The 22,373-nt window shown below is 44.8% G+C and overlaps 1 protein-coding gene across 5 annotated transcripts in view; it reads right to left on the bottom strand.

Moving 5' to 3' along the window:
* Positions 1-22,373, bottom strand: part of kif9 (kinesin family member 9) — a 191,976-nt gene that overhangs the window by 67,641 nt on the left and 101,962 nt on the right. For all 5 annotated transcript variants that reach the window (XM_085992553.1, XM_085992555.1, XM_085992556.1 and 2 more), the window contains 2 exons: positions 15,459-15,549; positions 4,903-5,030 (listed from right to left, as the gene is read on the bottom strand). In XM_085992553.1, the coding sequence (XP_085848679.1) occupies positions 4,903-5,030; positions 15,459-15,549 (219 nt within the window). The remainder of the gene's footprint in view (positions 1-4,902; positions 5,031-15,458; positions 15,550-22,373) is intronic.

Raw genomic sequence — 22,373 nt, 5'->3', positions numbered from 1 at the left:
TGGCCCAGTTCTGATGTCGGCGCGCTGTGCTAACCTGACCCAGTGGCGTAGTTAGTGCGATGTGCCGGCTGGGATCAGGTGAGCACTGTTCAGCCAATCAGGGGAGGGGAAACTTCATTCATAAGTTTGAGAGTAAGAACTGTCAAACTCATGAGAAGTACTGCACCCCAAAACACTACTTAAACTTTAAATAAAATTAAAAAAAACATCCCAATCATTAAATTAAGTATAAATAAGTTTAAAAAAATAATTTAAACAGTAATTTTTTTTTTGAAAAAAATAATTTTTTAATAAAAAGGGTCTAAAACTAAACTTACCTTATTGTAGATTGTTTAAAATAATAAACCTGTGGAAAAAAAATTCTAAATTACACTAAAACACCACTTACCTGTAAAAGTAAATACTTACGTGTGCTTTTTACAAGCGTAAAGACCGGAGGCCTTTAGACATGCGCAAATCCCCCAAAACACAGGAAATCCAAGACGCACGCGCTGCCCCCTACAGCGCACGCACTAGCCTCTTCAACTCTCGGGTGAGAGGAGAGGAAATGCCGGTTTTCAGCGCATGCGCTGTGCATGCTGAAAACCGGCATTTCCTCCGGCCAGACGCGTGAGTACCCCTTCTGTACTCACGCGTTTGGGGAGGAATTTCTGCCCCAACTAATGACGGGGGGCGATGCGGTGGGATGATTCAGGAAAGAGTAAATTTAAAAGCAGCAAAAGAAATGTCAAGTCTTCAGAGCAGAGCAGAGTTCTGGGTAAAAATAAGCAGAGTGGGTCAGGAAGGGACAGAGAGAGTAACAAAGGTAATAGGTCATTAGTAACTAAGGTGACATCAGGGAAAAATAAAAAAAAGTCAAAGCTAAAGGCACTATATCTGAATGCGTGAAGCATTCGCAACAAAATAGATGAATTAATAGCTCAGATAGAAATTATAGGTTTGATCTAAGAGCCATTACGGAGACATGGTTGCAAAGTGACCAAGGTTGGGAACTAAATATTCCAGGATACTTAACTTTTAGAAGAGATAGGCAAAATGGAAAAGGAGGAGAGGTAGCCCTGATAATAAAGGATGGGCTAAAGACATAGAGAGAAAGGATCTTAGCTCCGAAAATCAAGAAGTAAAATCAGTTTGGGTGGAACTAAGAAACAGCAAGGGGCAGAAAATATTGGTGAGAGTGGCCCCCAAACAGTAGTTGTAATGTAGGGCAGAGTATAAATCAGGAAATTAGAGGCTCATGTAACAAGGGTAATAAAATAATCACGGGAGACTTTAATCTACATATAGACTGGGCAAACCAAATTTTCAGTAATAGTATGGAGGATGAATTCATGGAATGTATACAAGATAATTTTTGAGATCAGTATGTTGAGGAACCAACTAGGGAACAGGCCATTTTAGATCTAGTATTGTGCAATGAGAAAGGGTTAATTAACAATCTTGCAGTAAAGGGGCCTTTAGGGAAGAGTGACCATAATATGATGGAATTTTATATTAAGTTCGAAAGTGATTTAGTTAAATCCGAAACTAGGGTCTTAAATCTAAACAAAGCAAACTATGTAGGTATGAGGGGCGAGTTGGCTAAGGTAGATTGGGAAATAACATTAAAAGATATGATGGTAGACAAGCAATGGCTAGCATTTAAAGAATTAATAAATAATTTATTCCAAATATACATTCCTTTAAGGCACAAAACCCCACACAGGAAATGTAGTCCAACCGCGGCTAACAAGAGAAGTTAAAGATAGTATTGGAAATAGTGGAGAACCAAGGTTCTAGTGAGAATGAGGAACTGAAAGAAATTAATATTAGTAAAAAAATAGTACTGGAGAAATTAATGGGACTGAAAGCTGATAAATCCCCTGGACCTGATGGCCTACATCCTAGGGTTTTGAAAGAGGTGGCTATAGAGATAGTGGATGCATTGGTTGTCATCTTCTAAAATTCCACAGATTCTAGAACAGTTCCCGCGGATTGGAAGGTAGCAAATGTAACCCCACTATTTAAGAAAGGAGGGAAGAGAGAAAATGGGGAACTACAGACCAGTTAGCCTGACATCAGTAGTAGGGAAAATGCTAGAATCTATTATTAAGGACGTGGTAACAGGGCACTTAGAAAATAATAATAGGATTGAGCAGAGTCAACACTCATTTATGAAAAAGAAATCATGTTTGATGAATCTGTTAGAGTTTTTTAAGGTTGTAACTAGCAGAATAGATAAGGGAGAACCAGTAGATGTGGTGTATTTGGATTTTCAGAAGGCATTCGATAAGGTGCCACACAAGAGGTTATTAAACACAATTAGGGCTCATGGGATTGGGGGTAATATACTAGCATGGATTGAGGATTGGTTGACGGACAGAAAACAGAGAGAGTGGGAATAAACGCGTCATTTTTGGGTTGGCAGGCTGTAACTAGTGGTGTCTTTGGGCCTCAGCTATTCACAATCTATATCAATGATGTGGATGAGGGGACCAAATGTAATATATCCAATTTTGCTGACGAAACAAAGTTAGGTGGGAATGTAAGTTGTGAGGAGGATGCAAAGAGGCTTCAAGGGGATATAGACAGGCTAAGTGAGTGGGCAAGAACATGGCAAATGGAATATAATGTGGAGAAATGTGAAGTTATCTACTTTGGTAGAAAAAATAGAAAAGCAGAGTATTTTTTAAATGGTGAGAGTTTGGGAAATGTTGGTGTTCAGAGGGACCACCTGGGTGTCCTTGTACACGAATTACTGAAAGTTAACATGCAGGGACAGCAAGCACTTAAGAAAGCAAATGGTATGTTGGCCTTTATTGCAAGAGGATTTGAGTATAAGAGTAAAGATGTTACTGCAATTATATAGGGCCCTGGCGAGACCACACCTGGAGTATTGTGTACAGTTTTGGTCTCCTTACTTGCCAGAGAGGGAGTGCAATGAAAGTTCACCAGACTGATTCCTGGTATGGGGGGATTGTCCTATGAGGAGAGATTGAGTAGACTAGGCCTATATTCTCTAGAGTTTAGAAGAATGAGAGGTGATCTCATTGAAACATACAAAATTCTTACAGGGCCTGAAAAGGTAGATGCAGGGAGGATGTTTCCCCTGGCTGGGGAGTCTAGACCCAGAGGTCACAGTCTCAGAATAAGGGGTCGGCAATTTAGGGCTCAGATGAGGAGAAATTTCTTCACTCAGAGGGTGATGAATCTTTGGAATTCTCTACCCCAGAGGGCTGTGGAGGCTCAGTCGTTGAGTATATTCAAGACAAAAATTGATTTTTTGGATATTAAGGGAATCAAGGGGTATGGAGATCGGGCAGGAAGGTGGAGTTGAGGTAGAAGATCAGCCATGATCTTATTGAATGGTGGAGCAGACTCGAGGGGCCGAATGGCCTACTCCTGCTCATATGTCGTATGTTCTATACGTTGTTATCTCATCCGAAAGACGGCACCTCCGACAGTACAGCACTCCTTCAATACTACACTGAAGTGTCAGTCTAGATTTTTGTGCTTAAGTCTCGAGCAGGACTTGAACCTACAACCTTCTGACACAAGAGGTGAGGGTGCCACCAACTGAGCCACGGCTCACACTGAGAAGCTGAGGTTGTTCCCCTTAGAGCAGAGAAGGTTAAGGGGAGTTTCCAATGGCAGAAGGGTCAGTAACGAGAGGACACAGATTTAAGGTGATTGGCAAAAAAAACAGAGGCGACATGAGGAAAAAAAATGTACGCATTGAGTTGTTGTGATCTGGAATGCACTGCCTGGAAGGCTGGTGGAAGAAGATTCAATCGTAACTTTCAAAAGGGAATTGATATATACTTGAAGGAAAAAAGATTAAAGGGCTAAGAAAGAAAAAGACAGACAGACTTGCATTTATATAGCGCCTTTCACAACCACCGGACAACTCAAAACGCTTTACAGCCAATGAAATACTTTTGGAGTGTAGTCACTGCTGTAATGTGGGAAATATGGCAGCCAATTTGCACACAGATAATCAGGTGACCAGGTAATCTGATTTTTGTTATGTTGGTTGAGTGATGACTATTGGCCAGGACACTGGGGATAACTCCCACCTGACTATGTCCACCTGAGAGAGCAGACGGGGCCTCGGTTTAACATCTCATCCGAAAGACAGCACCTCCAACAGTGCAGCACTCCCTCAGCACTGTCCTGCAGTGTCAGCTTAGCTTTAAGTGCTCAAGTCCCTGGAGTGGGACTTGAGCCCACAACCTTCTGACTCAGAGGCGAGTGTGCTACCAACTGAGCCACAGCTGACCCCTATGGCAAAGAGCAGGGGAATAGGACTAATTGGATAGCTCTATCAAAGAGTCATCACAGGCATGATGGGCAGAATGGCCTCCTGTGCTGCATTATTCTGTGATTCTACCTGATTTGACATTGAATTCACCTACTCTAATTTACACTTTCTTTTCAGTCCTGCCGCTATTTATTTCTTAATCCTTCAATCTGATTGGTTAAGGAGATACACAGTTGGTTGCCCTGTTCATTCAGGTCTGAGATGCCCTGTTTCCCTCATTGCACTGTTATCAGCTTGCACTTTCAGCAACTTAGTGGGAAAAATCTTTGAGCTGAAGGGTGCAGGGGCAAGTCTAACTAATGGCAGATGCGGTTAGATGCCGTGCTGCAGCAAAATCTGGCCCAATAAAATTTGCAAGGCTATGGGGAAAGAGTGGGGTAGTGGAGCTAATTTGGTAGCTCTTTCGAAGAGCCGGCACAGCCACAATGGGCCGAACGGCCTCATTCTGTGCTGTATCATTCTATGATGACTGATTGACACAATAAGGCGGCTGTGCCATCACAATAACATTGTCCAGAAATTTTGATCGAGCAGGCTGCACAGAGGCCAGAGTTGATGGAGGAGACAGAGATAAATCCAACAAAAATCTTAAAGCCACTAACCCAGCTGGCTCTTTGCTCTTTTTAGTTTTTAACTTCTTGGCTTTAGCTGATGTGGGAGCCACTCCAATTCCAAATCCTTCTCTGCTAACTTCTCCAACCTGCGTTTCTTCAACTGGCTCAATCCTAATCTGTAAGCACCAAAAGATGACAAGGTACTGAGAAAACAATATCAACACAAGTAATAAAAATGACAGAACACCTTAGCAGATGTTGAGCCCAATGTAATCTTTTCTTACAACTGATGTCTGGGAATGACTCAAGGGTAATTGGAATTCTTTTATATATAAAAAATAATGGTTATCTAGATTTGCAGCTTCTCAAAGGTGAGTTCCAACTCCTTGCCTTTGAAAGGGTCTTCACTAGCCTTAATTTTCAAGTATGCTTACGATAACATGTCCAGGATAACAAGTGTAAAATCCTTTCTGTTAATTACCCTACCTAATGGCAATTATCTTGTGCTTCCGCAAGACTCTTCTCTTGCCTTCGAAAACAGTAGAGTACCATATTGGACCTCATTTTACGTATAAACAGTTAAACGAATATATAAAAAACAATGAATAAAATAATAGCAATATAATACATATATATATAAATTTACTGTGGACATTTTATCTAATTCCTCAAAAGAAAAATAATAAAAAAAGGAAAATAAAGGTAGACTTGCATTTATATAGTGCCTTTCACGACTTTGGGGTGTCCCAAAGCACTTTATAGCCAATTAAGTACTTTTGAAGTGTAGTTACTGTTGTAATGTAGGAAACGCGCCACCAATTTGTGCATAGCAAGGTCCCACAAACAGCAATGGGATAATGACCAAATAATCTGTTTTTAGATGTTGGTTGAGGGATAAATATTGGCCAGGACACCCCTGCTTTTCATCAAAATAGTGCCATGGGATCTTTTACGGCCACCTGAGGTGTCAGACTGGTCCTCATTTTATCGTCTCATCTGAAAGACGGGATCTTCGACAGTGCAGCACTCCCTCAGTACTGCATTAAAATGTTAACCTAGATTATGTGCTCACGTACCTGGAGTGGAACTTGAGCCCACAACCTTCTGACCCAGAGATGAAAGTGCTACCACTGAGCCAAGGCTAACAATAAAAGTTATACACTAATGTTCGCTGATGATTGCATAATGCCAACTCCTCAGATAATGAAGCAGTCTGTGCCCGCATGCAGCAAGAGCTGGACAACATTCAGGCTTGAGCTGATAAGTGGCAGGTAACTATCGCACCACACAAGTGCCAGGCAATGACCATCTCCAACAAGAGAAAGTCTAACCACCTCCTCTTAACATTCTACAGCATTATCATAATCGAATCCCCCACCATCAACATCATGGGGTCATCATCGACCAGAAACTTAACTGGACCAGCCACATAAATACTGTGGCTACAAGAGCAGGTCAGAAGCTGCGAGTGACTCACTCTTGAATCCCCAAAGCCTTTCCATCTTCTACAAGGCACAAGTCAGAAGTTTGATGAAAGACTCTCCACTTACCTGGAGAGTGCAGCTCCAACAACACTCAAGAAGCTCAACACCATCCAGGACAAAGCAGCCCACTTGATTGGCACCCCATCCACCAACTTAAACATTCACTCCCTCCACCATCGGAGCACCGTGTCTGCGGTGTGTACCGTCTACTACAGTGGTTCTCAAACTTTTTTGGTTGAAGGACCACTTTTCAAATGGATTATTAATCACAGACTCCCCCCCCCAATCTAAATTATAATACTATATAATACTCAAAACCTCTGTTAGATTCCACCCCCCCACCACTTAATCTTCTCTGTTCCAGTAGAAGTGCCCTATTTTAAGCCTTTCTTCATAGCCTTGCTGCCTTTGGTAGTGATGTATGATCATTGTTATATTGCACATTTCAATTAATTTATGAGGTTTCAGAGATTGTTATTTCTCACCTTTTGCTTTACGGGAGTCAAGGATTTTTGTACTGAGTATAAGTGTTCAGATCAGATTACCAATGACATGAAGTAGTTTGACATCACACATCTGAAGCAACCCGAGCACGGAATTTGCTTTTTTTCAGTATCTATCAGCAAACCATTCCCAAGTCCCTAATACATTTGCGCAGAGCCACCTTGTTTAAAGTACAATCAGAACTCTCGAGTACTTAGATCCTTGGAAAGGCTAGGATTAGTACACAAGCGGGAATGGGTGAAATCTTTGTTTAACGTTGGTTGCAGGAGCCTGTCGACCTACTGCAGGGGATCCAAGCTGCCAATCCTCCGGGCCAGCCCGATTAAAAATTGCCATTTGGATAAATCCCCTGCTCGGTAAGCACTTTCACGTTATTTTGCGGACCCCCTGGAAAGTCTCTTCGCACCCCCAGGAGTCAGTAGACCCCAGTTTGAGAACCACTGATCTACAAGATGCATTGCAGCAACTCGTCAAGGCTTCTTCAACAGCACCTCCCAAACTCACGATCTCGACCAGCTAGAAGGACAACCTTCCCTCCAACATAAGGTCAGGAGTGGGGATGTTCGCTGATGACTGCACAGTGTTCAGTGCCATTCACAACTCCTCAGATAACGAAGCAGTCCATGCCCGCATGCAACAAGACCTGGACGACGTTCAGGCTTGGGCTGATAAGAGGCAGGTAACATTCGCGCCACAGAAGTGCCAGGCAATGACTATTTCCAACAAGCGAGAGTCTAACCACTGCCCCTTGACATTCAACGGCATTACCATTGCCGAATCCCCCACCACCAACATTCTGGGGGTCACCATGGACTAGAAACTTAACTGGACCAGCTGCATAAATACTGTGGTAACAAGAGCAGGTCAGAGGCTAGGTATTCTGCAGCGAGTGTCTCACCAAAGCCTTTCCACCATCTACAAGGCAAAAGTAAGGAGTGTGATGGAATACTCTCCACTTGCCTGGATGAGTTCAGCTCCAACAACACTCAAGAAGCTCGACACCATCCAGGACAAAGCAGCCCGCTTGATTGGCACCCCATCCACCACCTTAAACATTCACTCCCTCCACCACCGGCGTACCATGGCTGCAGTGTGTACCATCTACAAGATGCACCACAGCAACTCGCCAAGGCTTCTTCAGCAGCATCTCCCAAACCCACTACCTCTACCCCCTAGAAGGACAAGGGCATAGAAACATAGAAGATAGGAGCAGGAGTAGGCCATTCGGCCCTTCAAGCCTGCTCTGCCATTCAATGAGATCATGGCTGATCATCCAAATTCAGTACCCTGTCCCTGCCTTCTCCCCATATCCCTTGATCCCTTTAGCCTTAAGAAATATATCCAACTCTTTTTTGAATATATTTAATGAACTGGCCTCCACCGCCCTCTGTGGCAGAGAATTCCACAGGTTCACCACTCTCTGGGTGAAGAAATTCCTCTTCATTTCAGTCCTAAATGGCTTACCCCTTATCCTTAGACTATGACCCCTGGTTCTGGACTCCCCGGCCATCAGAAACATCCTTCCTGCATCTAGTCTGTCCAGGCCTGACAGAATTTTATAGGTTTCGATGAGATCCCCTCTCAATCTTCTAAACTCCAGTGAGTATAATCCCAATCGACACAATCTCTCCTCATACGTCATTCCTGCCATCCCAGGTATCAGCCTGGTGAATCTTCGCTGCACTCCTTCCATGGCAAAAACGTCCTTCCTCAGGTAAGGCGACCAAAACTGCACACAATACTCAAGGTGCAGTCTCACCAAGGCCCTGTACAACTGTAGCAAGACATCCTTGTTCCTGTACTCGAACCCTCTTGCTACGAAGGCCAACATACCATTTGCCTTCTTAACCGCCTGCTGCACCTGCATGCTTACCTTCAGCGACTGGTGCACAAGAACACCCAGGTCTCTTTGCACTTCCCCTTCTCCCAATCTATTGCCATTCAAATAATAATCTGCCTTCCTGTTTTTGCCACCAAAGTGGATAACCTCACATTTATCCACATTATAAAGTAGGCGTATGGGAACACCACCACCTCCAAGTTCCCCTCCAAGTCACACACTATCCTGACTTAGAAGTATATCGCCGTTCCTTCATCGTCGCTGGGTCAAAATCCTGGAACTCCCGACCTAACAGCACTGTGGGAGTACCTTCACCACACGGACTGCAGCGGTTCAACAATGCGGCTCACCACCACCTTCTCGAGGGCAATTAGGGATGGGCAATAAATACTGGCCTTGCCAGCAATGCCCACATCCCATAAATGAATAAAAAATTATCATGAGGAAGTTCTGCAGTGATGTCCTGGGGTGAAGATGATTCGCCTCCAGCAACCATAACCATTTTCTTTTGCGTTAGGCAAGACTCCAGGTACTTAAGAGTTTTCTTTTTAGAGATCCCCATTGACTTCAGTTTTACTATCTTATATTAGTGGCCCCTAGTTCTGATCTTGCCCTAAGTGGAAACATCTTCTCTATGTCTACCCTTTCATAATCTTAAAGACCTCCATCGGGTCACCCCTCAGTCTTCTCTTTTCTAGGGAAAAGAGCCCCAGCCTGTTCATTTCTTCCTGATAGGTATAACCTCTTAGTTCTGGTATCATTCTCATAAATCTTTTTTGCCTCTTCTCCAGTGCCTCCATATCCTTTTTGTAATATGGAGACCAGAACTGATCACAGTTTCCAAGTGTGGTCTAACCAAGGTTCTATACAAGTTTAACATAACTTCTCTGCTTTTTAATTCTATCCTACTAGAAATGAACTTCAGTGCTTTGCTTTTTTATGGCCTTATTAACCTGCATTGCTACTTTTCGTGATCTATACCCCCACATGCCTCTGTTCCTCTATTCCATTCCACGTGGCCTCCTTATTCTTCCTTCCAAAATGTACCACGTTACACTTATCTATATTGAAGTTAATTTGCCAATTACACGCCCATTCTGCAAGCTTATTGATGTCTTCCTGTATTTTGTCGCACTCCTCCTCTTTATTAACTACACCCCCCTATTTGGTGTCATCCGCAAATTTTGAAATTGTACTTCCAATTCCCGAGTCCAAATCATTTCGGTAAATGGTGAACAGTGGTCCCAGCACTGATCCTAGTGGAACACAACTTGCCATCTCTTTCCAATCTGAGTAACAGGCCCCTCGAAGGAGAAGGCACTGGAGATAAGAGGGACCTCTTGCAACCTGAGCATTGGTGATTGTGAGGTTGACAGATCAGCAGAGCAGAGTGACTGATTTAACCATAACCCTTTCATCTCCCACAACCAACTGCAACACATCAACAAGTATGGTCAAGTGCCTCATGTGCACATTAACATCTTCTAAGTACCATCACTAAATCTTCACTCTTTCTTCTTTCCTCCAGAGCCCTCACAGAAAGAACAGAAGCCCCTGCCCACAGAGGAAGAAGACTCGTCGGAGGAACTTATCCATCCTGAGAACGCACCGTCATACGCTACATGCATTGCGGGCACCAGCATAGATACTGGAACATCAAGTGGGTGTGTTAGTCAGATAGAAAGGCCGGCACTTGGTGAGTCTTACAGTACAAGTGAGCAGGAGCAGATAGTGGTGGCAGGGACAGCCGAGGAGAATACGTGCCGAAGGATGCTGTGCTCTCCAAACTCTGCTCAGCAGTTAAGAGAAAGAACTCCGGGGGCCACCATGAAAAGGAGAATACTGGAAGGACAAATGTGAGAGTTACTGGCAGTCTTGCCAGGCACTCTGTCCACTACGGCAGGGAAGTAGGCGGAGTCCAACTCCACTATCTGTGGGATGCTTTCACAGGGGTTTGTCACTCTGCCATCTACACTGGAGCGTGTGGCCACCTCCAGGGACACTGCAGCTGAACAGCAAGAGTCAGTTTTACCAGCCTTTGTAGCCTTCCTAGGGGCTCATATGACTGCAATGCAGACTCTGGGCTCCAACGTCTGTTCCACCTCAGAGAAGTTGGTGGACAGAGTAGACTGGGGCTTCCAAAGCATCACTCACCTCCTCCAGTCTGCCCTCCTGCAGACCAGCAGGACTAATGTTACATTGCCCCAAGGGAGAAAGTTTGGCGGAGTGGATGCATTACATTAGCACGTCTCATATCCAATGCCACTCCCCAACCAATACCCATCATGGTGCCTGAACCCCAACTAGCCCAGACAGTCCCAGGGGCAGCAGTCAGTTGTACGGCCCTCACAGCCTCGAGGACCCAGGAGTCGTCGGTTGCGAGCATCTCAGGAGTCTGAGAAAGATGCACAGCAGACTACAACCATCTCTACTCAAGCCACTGGGGTAGAACCTCGTAGAAGTGGTAGGATTAGGAAGCAATCGGATAAAAAGAGCATTTATGGTTCACACTTGGGCGTTGCACTAATTGATTTGTTAGTATTTAATTTTTGCTGCACATTAAATCCAATTTCACTCATCACTCTGCTTTCAAAGCAATTTCTGTATCTGCTTTTTATGTCATAGATGTAGATGTCGGTTCAGTGTTTTCAAGGTGACAAGTTGGAGGCTTGCAAAGTAATGGAGTGAAGTTTGCAGGACTGTTAGTGCACGTAAGTGGTCACATAAGCAGTAGAAGTGGCAGATATCTAGGTAAATCACTGAGCTAGGAGAGCATCCCTTGCATCTCTGATCGCAAGGTGATTCGCACGCTGTGCGTCATGATATTCATCTTTTTTCTCACCATCCTCTTTCTCATTAGATGATGAGTTCTGTAGGCCTTCTTCCTCCTGTACCTCCAGTTGTTTTTGTTCAGCAATTATTATGCCACAATTATTCTGGATACTCTGGCTGGTGATTATTGCAGGGAGCTTCCAGACCAGTCAAGGCACCTGAAACTTAACTTTAGTATCACAATGGCCTGCTCTATGGCACACCTTGTGGTGATGTAGCTACTTCTGTACTTGTTCTGTTGTGGAGTGGTGGGGTTCTGAAAAGGGATCATTAGCCATGGTAGAACTGGGTATCCCTTGTCCCCAAGCAGCCATCCTATAAGACTGGTTACAGGACGAAACATTGGGTGGGGGTGGCTAATTAGACTGCTGGGAGATGAAGGCATCATGGCAATTCCCTGGGTATCAGGCATATACTTGTCTGAACCTCTTCTTGTAGTTGCACAAGAGTTGTACATTAATGGAGTGGAAGCCCTTGCAGTTAACAAAGGCTCGCGGCTGGTCATAAGAACATAAGAATTAGGAGCAGGACTAGGCCATATGGCCCCTCGAGCCTGCTCCGCCATTCAATAAGATCATGGCTGATCTTTGACCTCAACTCCACTTTCCCGCCCGATCCCCATATCCGTTGATTCCCCTAGAGTCCAAAAATCTATCTATCTCAGCCTTGAATATACTCAAAGATTCAGCTTCCACAGCCCTTTGGGGTAGAGAATTCCAAAGATTCACAACCCTCTGAGTGAAGAAATTCGTCCTCATCTCAGTCTTAAATGGCCAACCCCTTATCCTGAGACTATGCCCCCTAGTTCTAGACACTCCAGCCAGGAGAAACAACCATTTGGTTGGGAGTGTCCTGATTGCTACATGTGTGTAGTTTATGGCACCCTGCACTTGTGAAAAGCCAGCCAGAGCTGCAAACCCCTTGGTCTGACTGTTGTCATCAGTTGAGAAGGAGCTATATTGACTGGCCCTGGCAAAATGCATCAGTCACCCGGCTGAGGGGAAGTGTTTGAAATTGAGGCCAATGATTCTGCACTCACCACACATGCTGGTAACTTGTTTCAAGTGCCAACAACGCTCCACATTAAGCAAAACCTCCTAAACATTTAACCTAGCTCTATGCTTGCGTAGCTTATATGCACGACCCTTCATTTTTCCTAACCTAGTTTATCCACACAGTCCACTCCCCGCTTGGAACTGGATCAGATTGTAGGCTTTTTCTCTCATCTAGGGTCCTAGCACAGATCTTTGTGTTGTTTGAGAACTTGCAGACAGTACCCACGACACCTTTGTCTAGATTGTTAATGTAGATTGTAAAGAGCAGTGGTCCCACACCGACCCCTGCGGGACTCCACTAGTAACTGGTCTCCACACAGAGCCACTTCCATTAATAACAACCCTTTATCCAATCCAGGATCTGCCCTCCTATCCCTAAAGACTCTTATCTTACAATGTAACCTATTGCGCGACACCTTGTTGAAAGCTTTCTGAAAGTCCAAATAATGTCAACAGGGCTAACCTCATCCACCAACCTAGTTATCATCTCAATAAATTCAGCCAGGTTGGTGAGAAGCTTTGTTGAGAGTCTGTAATAACCACTTCTGTGTCCAGGTGGTCATATGGGGTCTCTCAAATTATCCCTTCCAACACCTTTCCAAAAACTGACATTAGGCGAATAGGCCTGTAATTTCCAGCTTCTGACTTGCTGCACTTTTTAAATATTGATACTCCCTCCAATCCATGGGAACAATCCCTATCCCTAGTGACCAAATAAATATATAAGACTGGGGCTCACTTAACATGTCCCGATTGCTTTGAGCTCTCCAGGGTGAATGCCGTCAAGCCCAGCAGCCCTAAGATTTGAGACACGTTATTCTTTCCTGGATTATATGTGCATTCACTTTAATATTGTCCACTTTAGTATTAACTGTACTTTGTAGTAATGGTAACTGAACATTGTCTACTGGAGTGAAGACTGATGGAAAGTAGCCATTTAAAACCTCTGCTATGTCCAGGGAGTTGACTAGCGTTTACCCTGCAGTGTCTTTTATCGCCTTCTAAATCCTAAAATTGCAACCAGAGTTATCCCCAATCTTTTTTTCAACTAACCTTTTGGCTACCCTAATGGCACCTTTTGCTGCCTATAGCTGAGCCTGGTATCAATCCCTGTTCTCCTGGGGAGTTATTTTGATTTATTTGTAAAAGTATTTTTGTTTGAGTCTAATTTTCGTTACCTCTGAATCAGAAGGCTGTAGTTTCAAGCCCCTCTTCAGGGAGTATTCCATTAATGAGGAGCAGCAACCAACAAAACAAACAGAATACTGAACTAGATAGCCAAAACAGTAATGTACAAGTCAGAGGAGTCATGCTCAAGTTCTGGTCATTCCACACTTGTGTACTTATAGAATCATACAGCACAGAAGGAGGCCATTCAACCCATTAGCCGGAATTTTGCCGGTGCTCAGGGGGCGGATTTGGAGGTGGGACATCTGGCAAAATCGCAAAGATTGACAGCGGGTCGGAAACCCACTGTCAACCCCCCTCCAATCAATCTTCCCAGGTGTCGGGTCCCCAATTTGCACATGGACCCGACACCTAGCGGCGGGAAGAGGAGTATAGACACTTAACTGCTTGTTAACAGGCAGTTAAGAGGCTTTTTGCAATTTTGACAGGTCTACTGCGGGCTTCCCGACATCCGGACACCATGCCTGGTAAGTGTGGCGTGTTGTGAGTCTGCTGTAATGTTTCTGCATGGATGACAGCTGCAGAAGTGGTGTGAAGGATCCAATTGTACACTGGTGAGTTTTAGAGGTAAGAAAATGTTGGGAAAATCATTTTTAATGTATTTACACTTTTCTGTAGGTGACAAGTTTTGAATTGTTTGTGTAGTCCCATCTCATTGGGAGAACCTCTCTCACCAGTGACAGATCGCTTCTGTAACCTCACCTGCAGCTGCCATCTGTTCTAGCCTAAGGAGGGAGTCACTGGAGAGCCTGGGCTCACCTTTGTACAGTGATTGTTGGTGTTTGCAGCACCTCAATACTATCAAACACTGAAAAATCAGCAGTCAAAAAAAATTGTGCATGGTCCCTTTAAGAAAACTGGCAGATGACGCATCAACAACTGACGTCATCTGACACCGGCTTCCTCTTAATTGGCTGGCAAGCCTGCAGGGCGGGCTTAACAAGGCCAATTGACGCAAAATCACGCCTGTGTGTCTGATGTCATGGGGGCGGGACTGAAACCCGGAAGGCAGCTGTCCCGCCCCCAAGCTGCATCGATAGGAAAAAATCGCAGCCATTGTGTCTGTGCTGGCTCTTTGAAAGAGCTGTCCAATTAGTCCCACTCCCCCTGATCTTTCCCTAAGCCCAGCAAATTTTTCCTTTCCAAGTCCCTTCTGAAAGTTACTATTGAGTCTGCTTCCACCACCCTTTCAGGCAGTGCATTCCAGATCATCATAACTCGTTGAGTTCTGGTAAATGGGACACAGGCAGACATCCCAGTTAGTGTCGTGAAGACAAAATAAAATAAACCCTCATTTAAAAAGCAATTGGATGCTATGACTGGTGGACTGTAGGTCCTTCTAGGTGGATGGTCTCCCTCACCTTGTGTCCATCTTGTGAGTGCTCTGTTGTTGGAGGGGTTGCCCTTTTGGTGAGAAGTTAAACTGAGGCCCCATCTACTTGTTCTGGTTGAAATTAAAATCCCACAGTAATATTTGAAGAGGGACAGGGAGAGGGCCTTTTGGCCAACATTCTGTCTTCAACCAATACCACCAGATTAATTGACCATTCACCTACATAACAATCTATACTTCAAAGCAATTGATAGCATGTGTAATGTTTTGAGACGTGTGATAAGGCACTATAAAAAAAAATGTAAATTTTTCTTTTTTAAATTGCGTCCAAGGACCAGCCCTGCCCACCCAGGCTTTCTCACACTCACCGGCTCGGGAGTATAGCTGGTTGCTTTATTCATTTTATCAATTAGGATGTACTTCGTCCGTAATGCAGTCTCTATTTCCTGCTCTTGTTGCCTTAGGGTGAAAGAAGAGAAAAAATAAATCAGAGGTTGGGATTTTGACCATGAACTGAATTTTGCTGAGAACGGTGGCATAGTGGTTAGCACTGTTGCCTCACAGCGCCAGAGACCCGGGTTCGAATCCGGCCTCAGGCGACTGTCTGTGTGGAGTTTGCACATTCTCCCCGTGTTTGCGTGGGTTTCCTCCGGGTGCTCCGGTTTCCTCCCACAGTCCAAAGATGTGCGGGTTAGGTTGATTGGCTATGATAAATTGACCCTTAGTGTTAGGGGGATTAAATACGTGGGGTTACTGGGATATGTGTTGGTGTAGGGGTTACGGGGATCGGGTGTGATATGTGTTGGTGCAGGCTCGATGGGCCGAAATGGCCTCTATCTGCACTGTGGGGTTTCTGTGATCTGTGAACTGTAGAAATGTTCACAGCTCAGGGGTGTATGCACCCAATGTCGATATATTCCGGCAGTTCCTTGTGTGACGCGTTCCTTATCTCACTGAGGGAAGGTGCTGACTAAAAGTTGAGTGTTTCTCCACAGGGAAGGAGGCAGGCTAACAGGTAGATTCAAAGCCACTTTTCACTTCAGTTGGTTAAAAAGAAAGGCAAAGGCAGCAGCAGAGACAAAGGCAGATACAAAGACAGCAGCAGGCACAGAAACAGCAACAGAAGCAGAAACAGCAGTAGTGACACAGGTGGCAGTAACAGTAGTAGGGACAGAGGCAGCAGTAAGGATGGAGGCGGAGGCGGAGATGAGGCAGAGACAGCAGTAGAGGCAGAGACAGCAGTAGAGACAGAGACAGAGGCAGCGGCAGAGGCACAGGCTGCAGAGGCAGAGACAGAGACAAAGGGAGTACCGGAGTTGAAAGCGTTTGGTGGGACAGTGTAGAGGGAGCTTTACTCTGTATCTAATCGGTGCTGTTCCTGCACTGAGAGTATTTGAAGGAACAGTGTACAGGGAGCCTTAGTCTGTTTCTAGCCCATGCTATACCTGACCTAAGAGTGTTTGGGTTGATTAGGACAAAGAAAGAAAGAGTAAACTTGGATCTCTATTGCGATTTTCTCGATCTCAGGAGCCCCTAAAGTGTTTTACAACCAATGAAGTACTTTTAAAATGTAGTCACTGATGTAATGTAGACAAAGGGAGTACCGGAGCTGAAAGTGCTTGATTGGACAGTTTGGCGGGAGCTTTACTCTGTGCCTAACTTGTATTGTTCCTGACATGGGAGTGTTTGGTTGGACAGTGTGGAGGAAACCTGACTTAGGAGTGCTTGATGGGGCAGTGTAGATGGAGCTTACCCATGCTGTACCTGCCCTGCAAGTGTTTGATGGGACAATGTACAGGAAGCATTACTCTGTATCTGACCCATGCTGTACATGACCGGGGAGTGCGTGATGGGACAGCGTAGAGGAAGCTTTCCTCTGTTTCTACCCTGTGCTGTATCTGCCCTGGGAGTGTTCGATACCCGAGGAATCATCACAGCGTAATGAATATATAATTATTAGGACATGAGCTTGAGCACAGAGGTTGGAGACAGAGCTGGGTGAATCGCAATCTGAGTGGATCACAAACAGAGTGAAAGCTGAGAATTTGGTGATAGTAGGAATTCGATGGCGAGGAGGAAGGTGGTTTCTCACGTCCAACTCAAAAGAAGGAGTGGAGCCACAAAACCAGAGGATTCTAAGTTAAGTATCTAATATTTAGGCTCTTTGTATTTAGCATCTCAGTGGATCTTGTTGAGCTTGAGTAAATAATTTAGTCTTTGGGTAGTTTGCTTTGAGGAGCGAATAGAAAAATTGCAGTGTTGTTTAGACCTAGTTAACACCAATTATATAAATCACCTTGTACCCAAGTAGTTTATTTTAAGTTTCTATTTTGAATGGCGGGACAGCTACGACCCGTAGCCTGCAATTGCTGCACCATTCAGGATGCTTCATATATCTTGGAGGCCCATGTATGCAGGAAGTGCCTCTAGCTGCCCAAACTCACACCGAGGGTTTCTGAGCTTGAGGGGCAGCTGGATTCACTGCAGGGCATATAGGTGGCTGAGTGTGTCCTTGAGTGTATGTTCCAGGTCACCCCACAGCCAGATAAAGTTCCGAATAACAAGTGGGTGGCCACCCGGAAGGGTAGGAAGAGGTAGCCAGTGCAGGAATTCTACGGGAGTGTGGTACTCTCAAACAGATATTCAGCACTGCATACCGTTGAGGGTGACAACACCTCAAAGGAGTGCAGTCCTGAGCCTGGCACCATGAGGCAAACGACTGCAAAGGGGGCTACAACAAAGCAAATGCAGTAATAATTGGAGATTTGATAGTCAGGTGGACACACAGGCAGTTCTGCTATTGTCGATGTGAGACCTGAGTATGTTGCCTCACTGGTGCCAGGGTAAAGGACATCACAGAGAGGGTTCAGAACATTCTGTGGGGGAAGGGTAAGAGCCAGAAGTCGTGGTCTATGTTGGAACCAACGACATAGGGAGGAAGAGGGTTGCGGTCCTGCACTCAGAGCTTAAGGAGCTAGGGAGTAAGTTAAAAAGCAGGACCTCAAAGGTAGTAACTGAGAAGTGCAAGAACTATATAGCAGTGATAATGGGAGACTTTAACTACTCCAATATTGATTGTGTTAAGGGCAGAGAAGGGGAGGAAATTCTGAAGTGTGTTCAGGAGAATTTTCTTGATCAGTATGTTTCCTGCCCAACGAGGAAGGAGGCATTGCTAGATTTAGGAATGAAGTGGGTCAAGTGGAGAATATCATAGTTGGGGAGCATCTCGGGAATAGTGATCATAGTATCGTAAGATTTAGATTAATTATGGAGAAGGACAAGGAGCAATCTAGAATAAAAATACATAACTGGTGGAGGGCTAATTTCAGCAAATTGAGGAGGGAGCTGGCCCAGATAAATTGGAGTCAAAGACTGGTAGACAAAAATGTAATGGAGCAATGGGCGGCCTTTAAAGAGAAGATGGTTCGGGTACAGTCTAGGTACATTCCTACAAGGGGGAAATAGGAGGGCAACCAAAACCAGAGCTCCCTGCATGACGAAGGAGTTGGAGAGTAGGTGAAGCAGAAAAAGGGGGCATATGACAGATGTCAGTTCGATAATACAAGGGAGAATCAGGCTGAATATAAAAAGTACAGCGGAGAAGTGAAAAAGGAAATAAGAGGGGCAAAGAGACAGTGCGAGAACAGATTGGCAGCTAACAAAATGGAATCCAAAGGTCTTCTATAGGCATATTAACAGTAAAATGGTTGTCAGAGGAGCGGTGGGGCCGATTAGGGACTAAAATGGAGAACTATTGGTTCAGGTAGAAGGCATGGCTGAGGTACTAAATGAGTATTTTGCATTGGTGTTTACCAAGGAAGAGGACTATGCCAAAGCTATGGTAAATGTGGAGGTTGCTGGGATACTGGATGAGATAAAAATAGATAAAGTGAAGGTACTGGACAGGCTGGCGGTAATTAAAGTGGATAAGTCACCTGGTCTGGATGGGATGCATCATTACTGAAGGAAGTAAGGGTAGAAATTGCAGAGGTGCTGGCCACAATCTTCCAATCCTCCTTAGATATGGGGGAGGTGCCAAAGGACTGGAGGATTGCAAATGTTACACCCTTGTTCAAAAAAGGAGAGAAGGATAAACCTGGCAATTAAAGGCCAGTCAGTTTAATGTCAGTGGTGGGGAAGCTTTTAGAAACAATAATCTGAGAGAAAATCAACAGCCACTTGGACAAGCGTGGACTAATAAAGGAGAGCCAGCATGGATTTGTTAAGGGCAAATTGTGTTTGACTAACTTGATTGAGTTTTTTGATGAGGTAACAGAGAGGGTGGATGAGGGCTGTAGTGGCGCTTCTTAGTTTCCAAACAGGCAGCCACTGAGCTGTGGGGCTTTTAACAACGAGTAGACGCGTGTCGAAATAAAACGTTCCCAAACGTAGCTTTGTCTTTTAAACTGTTTACTATAACACTTCATAAACGGAATTACAAAGCAAACACGTATAAACGAACATGGTCAAAAACTGTATTGCTCCAAACCTCACAACTTCTGCCTCCTTCAGCCACGTGGAGTTTAAACTGTAAAATGGCTGCATACCATGTGTGGCTTAGGGACTGTACCATTGTGGCAAGAATGAAGGGGGTGTCTCAGACTATACTACTGGAGCAAGAAAATAGGGGGTTTCTTAATACAATAAGTCAATCAGGTAAATTAACTGTATTATGCTATTTAACCAATATTTTAAAGTATTTTCTTAAGCTTTTATGGCTCTTACATTCCGGCCCCTAATTGACTAGGCACATGAAGCGTATCAATTCCTCAAACATTAAGAGTCATAAACTAATGAGTTCAACATATTTACAATATAAGTGTCCACTTTTTTCGTTCAGGAACTTTTCACGCTGCTTCTTGTAGCAGGCAGAGCTTTGTGATCGGTCTTTCCAGGGTACTGGTCTTGGTTTGCATCATGGCTTCCTGTATTTTAAGCCGATTCCAACCTTCAATAGCTTCCCGTAGTTCGCTCTCCGCTCCGACGAAATTAGTGCCATTATCAGAACGCATAATGGACACCTGACCTCTTCTACAGACAAAGCGCCGCAAGGCGTTAATACAGGAATCAGTGTCAAGCGTGTGTGCCACCTCAATATGAACTGCTCTGATGGTCAAACAAGTGAAAAGCACACCATATCTCTTGACAAGGCTCCATCCTCGCTTTACCTCGAAAGGCCCGAAATAGTCCACCCCTACGTTTGTAAATGGGGGCTTGTCTGGTAACAAACGGTCTTCAGGCAGGTCTGCCATTTTCTGCTCCCCAGCTCTAGCGTGTAACCGTCTGCAAACAATGCATTCAGAGAGTATTTTTCTTATTACAGAATTAGCTCCTGGAATCCAGTATCTTTGTCTTAGCTTCGCAAGCACGTGATTCCTCCCACTGTGTCCAATACTCTGGTGTATATGCTGAAGAATGAGAGTAGCAACCCGGAGGTCCTTAGAAAGGATAGCAGGATGCTTGGCCTCCTCTGGCATAGCAGATTTGTTTAGTCTCCCTCCCACCCTCAGTACTCCATCTTGCAGTGTAGGGTCCAGCTTGTAGATATGACTACCTTTCTTGATTGGAGTATTTCGCTGTAAAGCTTCGATTTCTTCTGGGTATCTTTGTCTTTGACTGAAGCAAACTATCTCCATCTCAGCCTTGGCCAAATCCTCCACGGTCAATGAATTCTTACCCAATGTGGTCTCGTGCTGATGCATATACTGCTGTAGAAGCATTCTCTGCTTATCGGGGTTACTTTCAGACTGACTGATAGTGGCTCGGTACTCTTTTCTCTTACCGCTCAGGTGTAGCAGCAACTCTTTCAACCTTAGAAACCATGCAACTGCTTTCCTCAACTGGTGCCATCCTGAGAAATGGTTAACAAGCTTGTTCACTGTGTCAAAGTTCTCTTTCGTAGTTATGAGATTTACTGTGACTGATCTCTTGACTTCGACGTCGTCTTCAGCAATCTGACTTGGCATATCTGGTCTTTCTGGCCATGGTCTCTCTGTTTCCAGCAGATAACTTGGGCCTTGTATCCAAGTTTCACTCCTCATGAAGTTTTCAGCCTTCAATCCCCGTGAGGCTTGATCTGCTGGGTTTAATGAGGTGTTTACATACCTCCATTGAGATGGTTGTGTAGCTTCTCTAATGGATGAGATTCTGTTTGCTACGAAGGTCTTGAAGCGTATCTTCTCATTCTCTATATACTTCAGCACCGTCGTGCTATCCGTCCAGAAGACAGATTCTTCTAGTGGGAGCTGTAACTCTTTCCGCATCACCTGGTCAACTTTAACTGCAACAACCGCTGCCGTCAACTCCAGTCTCGGGATGGTGACCTGCTTCAGCGGAGCCACCCTGGATTTCCCCATGAGGAAGGCACAATGTTTCTGGCCCTGTTGATTTGTCAGCAAGAGGTAAGTAGCCGTGCCATAGCCGTCCTCACTGGCGTCCGAGAAATGATGTAGTTGAGCCGTCTTTGTAACTCCAAAACTCACAGGCTTGATGCATCTACTGACGTTGAAGCTAGAAAGTTGTTGCAAATCTGTCAACCATCTGAGCCATCTCTGAGCTTGACCTTCTGGGATATCTTCATCCCATCCTCTCTTGTCTCTACACAGCTCTCGTAGCATCAGCTTCACCGGCAGAATGAGTGGTGCCAGGAATCCAAGAGGGTCGTAGATGGAACTGACCACGGAGAGAATCCCTCGTCTTGTGGATGGTCTTTCGTTCACCATTATTCTGAAGTTGAACGTGTCTGACTCGATGGACCATTGTACACCAAGAGCTCTCTCGATAGGAAGTACATCGTGGCTCAGGTCCAGATCTTTGACTTCAGTGGCTCTTTCCTTTTCTGGGATAGACGCTAGAACTGCTCTGCTGTTGCTTATCCATTTAGTCAGATGGAATCCTCCATTCGAACACAGAGTTCTAAGGTCTCTTGACAGTGCGATGGCATCGTCTTCTGTTGACACGGACTTCAGACAGTCATCGACATAAAAGTTTCTGAAGATTGTCTCCACAGCCTCTGATGGTGCTTTGCCTTTGCCATCTTCTGCAGTTTTTCTGAGAGCGTAGCTTGCACAGCTGGGAGATGATGTGGCTCCGAACAAGTGTACAGCCATTCTACATTCCACCATCGCTTGACTAACGTCGCCATCTGGCCACCAAAGGAAACGCAGGAGATCAGCATCTTCATCAGGGATTCTGACTTGGTAGAACATTGATTCTATGTCTGCCATCATGGCAACGAGCTCTTGTCTAAACCTAGTCAAGACGCCAATGAGGGTATTAGTAAG

The sequence above is a fragment of the Somniosus microcephalus genome, chromosome 7 (genome assembly GCF_052327205.1).
Source record: "Somniosus microcephalus isolate GS21.2 chromosome 7, FLI_Smic_1.0, whole genome shotgun sequence".
NCBI lineage: Eukaryota > Metazoa > Chordata > Chondrichthyes > Squaliformes > Somniosidae > Somniosus > Somniosus microcephalus.
Note: the sequence above shows the minus strand (reverse complement) of the source record. Positions and strands in the feature narration are given on the sequence as shown.